Below are 5,035 nucleotides of genomic sequence, written 5' to 3'. Positions count from 1 at the left end.
GCCGTCATTAAGTGTCATTTAAAACAAACTGCATCTGCGTCTCTGCTGGAGGCCTTTCAGTCCAAACGAGACACAATTTGGGAAATGTTTTCCAGCTTGGAGGACAAATTAGGTCCAGTTAGAACAAAACAAAGAAAAAAAGGCCCGCGGCTCGGGTTTCTGTGGGTTCAGAACCTGGTCCCGCTTCATGTCCAGAGCTGCTCTGACCAGACGGTCACAGCTCAGGTCATCAGACCAGCGGAGTTCAGAACGTTCACTTCTGATGCTACAATCAAATCAATTTATGATTCTCCTTAATAATTTTATTCAGTTTAACAGAAATCTGTACATTTAATAAAAACTAAAACGTCAAAGGTTCATGTCTTCAACCAGGATGGGCTCAGGTACACCTGGGATTGTTCTGGACCCCGCAGGAACACTGACTGGAACCCAGTCCAACCACAGTCCCCATCTGATCCAAGTAGGGGGGTCTGCAGTACATGTTGTCCTGCGGGCGGAGTTTTCCCTCCCCATGATTCGAGGTCTTGATGTGGGCGGAGTTTTCCATACCCGTGATTGGCGGAGTTGGTGTGGGCGGAGTTGGCCCTGTCCGTGATTGGCAGATGTCTTGATGTGGGCGGAGTTTTCTCTAACCTTGACTGGCGGAGTGTGTGTAGGTGGAGTTTTCCCTACCCATGATTGATGGAGTTTTCCTTACCCGTGATTGGCAGACATCTTGATGTGGGTGGAGTTTTCCCTTCCCATGATTGGAGGTCTTGATATGGGCGGAGCTTTCCCTACCCGTGATTGGTGGAGCTGGTGTGGGCGGAGTTTTCCCTGCCTGTGATTGGCAGACATCTTGATGTGGGCGGAGTTTTCCCTACCCGTGATTGGCAGAAGTCTTGATATGGGCGGAGTTTTCCATACCCATGATTGGAGGTCTTGATATGGGCGGAGCTTTCCCTACCCGTGATTGGTGGAGCTGGTGTGGGCGGAGTTGCCCCTGCTCATGATTGGCAGAAGTCTTGATATGGGCGAAGTTTTCCATACCCGTGATTGGAGGTCTTGATATGGCGGAGTTTTCCCTACCCATAACTGGCAGAGTTTGTGTGGGCGGAGTTGCCCCTGCTCATGATTGGCGGAGTTGGTGTGGGCGGAGTTAGCCCTAATCATGTCTGGTGGAAGTCTTAATGTGGGCGGAGTTGGCTCTAATTGTGATTGGTCAGATTGACTTGTCTTGTTGGACAACTTAGTTAAATATTCTGATTTACTGACTGTCTGTACAGATTACAACAGAACAATGACTCAAATAAAATTATTGTAAACATAAAAACACTTTATTGACTTCTAATTTCATGCAGCACCTTCCTGTCTCAAACTATGACTAAAATTAATCCCTATATTTAAAGATATATGTGTTTCCTGCCCGACACAAACTGCCCTCCAGCTTCTTCAGACCCCAAAGTCAATCTGACCAATCAGATCTTGGGCCAGCTACACCCACAAAGTGAGAAACACCTGCTTAGTGACTGCAGAGACCCCCTTCTCATCTGATCGGACTGAGAGGATCCAGAACCAGGTCTGAATATTCCTGAGCCTGTACTACCACATGTAGTACTCACACTTGTAGCAGTACTCACAGATGTAGTAGTACTCGTGTCCCGGCCTGAACTCGAAGCCCAGGCTGAAGGGCGTGAAGAGCTGGAACTTCTCGGAGAACTTGAGGGGTCCGCTGGGACTCTGCGGCCGGTTGCACTCCCAGCGCTTGAAGCCGTTCCTGTAGTGGTTGCAGGTCATGTAGCCGTCGTAGTTCACCATGTACAGCACGTAGTGCTCCATGCGCTCCGCTAGCTCCGCCCCCTCGTAGTGAGGACAGTAGATGTCCAGGTAGTCGTTGATGGCCACCTCCACCGTGTAGTCGCCCCGGAAGAACCTGAGGATGAAAACCAGGAGATTTCTGCTTCATGTAAAGAAACTAACAAAACTTTAACAAAGAGTCATTTTGAAACAGTCAATGAAAGAAAACTGGATAAATTAGATTTGAGATAGATTATTTAGCTGCTCTTTTACGGATTTTATCTCTAACATCTGTTCAGCTGATTTTAGCCACTATTTGGCTGCTTTTAGTTGCTGTTTGGCTACTTTTAGCTTCTGTTTTATTGCTTTTAGCTACTGCTCCACTTAATATAAATTTCTCATTTTCTGCTTTTAGCAACAGTTCTAATGCTTTTAGCTAATGTTTAGCTACTTAAGGATTTTAGATGGTGTTTATCTGCTTTTAGCTAATAACACTGCATTGTAACTTATTTTTAGCTATTAGCAACTTTTTCGCTACATTTAGCTATTAGTCTGTTTCTTTTAGCTACTGTTCTACTACCTTTAGTTTCTTTTTTCTGCTTTTAGCAACTGTTCTTTTAGCTAGTCCTCAGCTACATTTAGCTTATAAGAAGTGATCTGCCTCCTTTAGCTGTTCTTTTACTTTTACCTTCTGTTTTTTTGGCTATTAGCAACTATTTAGTTACTTTCGGCTGTTAGTCTGATGCTTTTAGCTACTATTCTAATGCTTTGAGCTAATGTTTAGCCACTTAAGGTTTTTAGATAGTGTTTAGCTGCTTTTAGCTAATAACACTGCATAGTAACTTGTTTTTCTTAGCTATTAGCAACTGTTTTGCTACATTTAGCTATTTGTCTGTTGCTTTTAAATTCTGTTGTGCATCTAATGGCTAGAGTTCAGTCACTTTTAACTCCTGCTCTGCTGCCTTTAGCTATTGTTCAGCTACCGTTAGCCTCTGCATCTGTAAAAGTGACTGAGGTTGATTATTGTAGCGGCCATCTTAATCTGTGTTTTTCATGACATAAACGTAAGTGTAGCAAACCGGCGGTGGGCAGTAATGTCCTGTCAGGCCCTGCCTGCAGCCGGTTGTTTAGTAGGAGGATAAAAAGCCGAAATGAAGCTTTCCCCTGTTTCGGCTGATCTGCTCTTTCCCTGCAAGTTCACCAGCTCCAACTCCAGAACTCAACACATGGAAACCATTGATCACTGCCTCCGTGTGTGTGTGTGTGTGTGTGTGCATGTGTGTGTTTTCCTCCAAACCCCCGAGAGGCATAAATTAATCAAAGCTGACCATTTATCAGAACGTTCGGCTGTTTACAGAAGGAAGATGTGACTCACAGCTGGACCCACTTCCTGCCTGCCGCCGCCTCTCAGAACCGCTCAGAATCACTGCGAGCCAAAGTTCGGCTGTTTACGTGATGAGAGGCTGAGACATTGGGAACCAAGTCAAAAACTGGAACTGGTCATCTCAACTAGAAATTAAACTTTTTATCATCTCAGTGAGAGGACGCCACTTTAGCTACTCTGTTTTTGGCTTTTAGCAAACAGTTAGCTAATATTTTGCTACTTTTAGCTAATTATGTAGCTACCAATCTGCAACTTTAAGCTGGCATTTTTAACTTTTAGCTTTTTGTTGGCCTTTGCTTTTTTAATTAACCTTAAGCCACAAACTCTTTGCTGTTTTAGCTCATGTTCTGCTACTTTTAGTTTCTCTACTACRGCCTTTAAACTTTAACCTTTAACATTTTGCTACATTTTAGCAAATCTTTGGTCACCTTTAGCTAAGTTTTTGGCAGTTTTAGCTACTTTTAATTAGTATTTTGTTACTCTGGGTAGTTTTAGTTTGTTGCTACTCCTTTGATACTTTAGCTAACCCTTTCTTATTTTAGCTTTAGCTTCTTGATACTTTAGCTAACCCTTTCTTATTTTAGCTTTAGCTTCTTGATACTTTAGCTAACCCTTTCTTATTTTAGCTTTAGCTTCTTGATACTTTAGCTAACCCTTTAGCTACCAATCTGGTACTTTTATTCTACTATATGTAGCCTTTTGCTACATTTTAGCTAAACCTTGGTCAATTTTAGCAAAGTTTTTGCCAGTTTTAGTTACTTTTAGTTAATGTTTGTTACTGTTTAGCCAGTTCTACTCTGTTACCAACCATTTGATACTTTAGCTCATCTTGTTGCTAGCCTTTTGCTACATTTCAGCTAATCTTTGGTCCCTTTTAGCAAAGTTTTTGGCAGTTTTAGCTACTTTTAGTTGTTTGTTACTTTTCTGTTAGTTCTGTTACCAACCGTTTGATACTTCAGCTCATCTTGTTGCTAGCCTTTTGCTACATTTTAGCTAATCTTTGATCCCTTTTAGCAACGTTTTTGGCAGTTTTAGCTACTTTTAGTTAATGTTACTGTTCTGTTAGTTCTACTCTGTTACCAACCGTTTGATACTTTAGCTCATCTTGTTGCTAGCCTTTTGCTACTTTTAACTTTTAGTCTGACTTTTCCTACTGTCACAGTTTAGCTCGTGTTCTGCTTCTTTTCTTTTTAACTCAGTTTTAGCTTCTTCAGCTGATTTCAGCGGTCATTCGGCTCTTTCAGGATGATTTTTCTGATAAATTAGTTAAAGTTTCTCAGTTTCATCTTCAACAAGAAGTTTCTTTGTTTGCTGACGAGTTGAACTGTTGAACTCCAGAGAGACAGAAACTAATGAGGCCTACACACACACACACACACACACACACACACACACACACACACACACACACACGTCTGGAGCCGAGACTCCGCCCATCTGGGACTCATTGTGAGGGGAACTCAGCGCTCCCCTGGCAGCGGGTTGGTTCCTGCAGAGCGGCGGGAGACGAGACCCTCAGAGTTTTATCAGATGGCTGCGAACCTGAAACTCATCTAAAGTTCGGCTCTTAACTCTGATCCTAAAGAGATGTAACACTACAACGTTTTAGATAACTTATGTCAACTTATAAAGGTTTTTTTGTCTAAATTACTAATAAAAGTTATATTTTTGATGAATTTGTTAGAATTACAGTAGGTACACACCTAAAAGAGGCTTCCTGTTGATTTTTTAAATTCCATCTTTAAAGTAGATGTCTTTAAAATTTTCACAAGATAGCACAAGTTAAATGTTAGTGTGACAGGGCCATAAACTCTTCGTATTTCCACCARGTTTTCTACAATTTCTACATCCAATCGTACACCAGAAGTGCCCAKA

The 5,035-nt window shown here is 42.1% G+C and overlaps 1 protein-coding gene across 1 annotated transcript in view; it reads right to left on the bottom strand.

Annotated features, from left to right (window-relative positions):
* Positions 1 to 1,936, bottom strand: part of LOC106511478 (ephrin-A2) — a gene marked incomplete at its 5' end in the record, with an annotated part of 7,634 nt that extends 5,698 nt beyond the window's left edge. Inside the window, one exon of the mRNA XM_014000230.1 lies at positions 1,620 to 1,936. Coding sequence (XP_013855684.1) covers positions 1,620 to 1,936 — 317 coding nt within the window. The remainder of the gene's footprint in view (positions 1 to 1,619) is intronic.
* Positions 1,937 to 5,035: the final 3,099 nt, after the last annotated feature.

The sequence above is a fragment of the Austrofundulus limnaeus genome, unplaced genomic scaffold (genome assembly GCF_001266775.1).
Source record: "Austrofundulus limnaeus strain Quisiro unplaced genomic scaffold, Austrofundulus_limnaeus-1.0 Scaffold2831, whole genome shotgun sequence".
In the NCBI taxonomy this organism is placed as follows: domain Eukaryota; kingdom Metazoa; phylum Chordata; class Actinopteri; order Cyprinodontiformes; family Rivulidae; genus Austrofundulus; species Austrofundulus limnaeus.
Note: the sequence above shows the minus strand (reverse complement) of the source record. Positions and strands in the feature narration are given on the sequence as shown.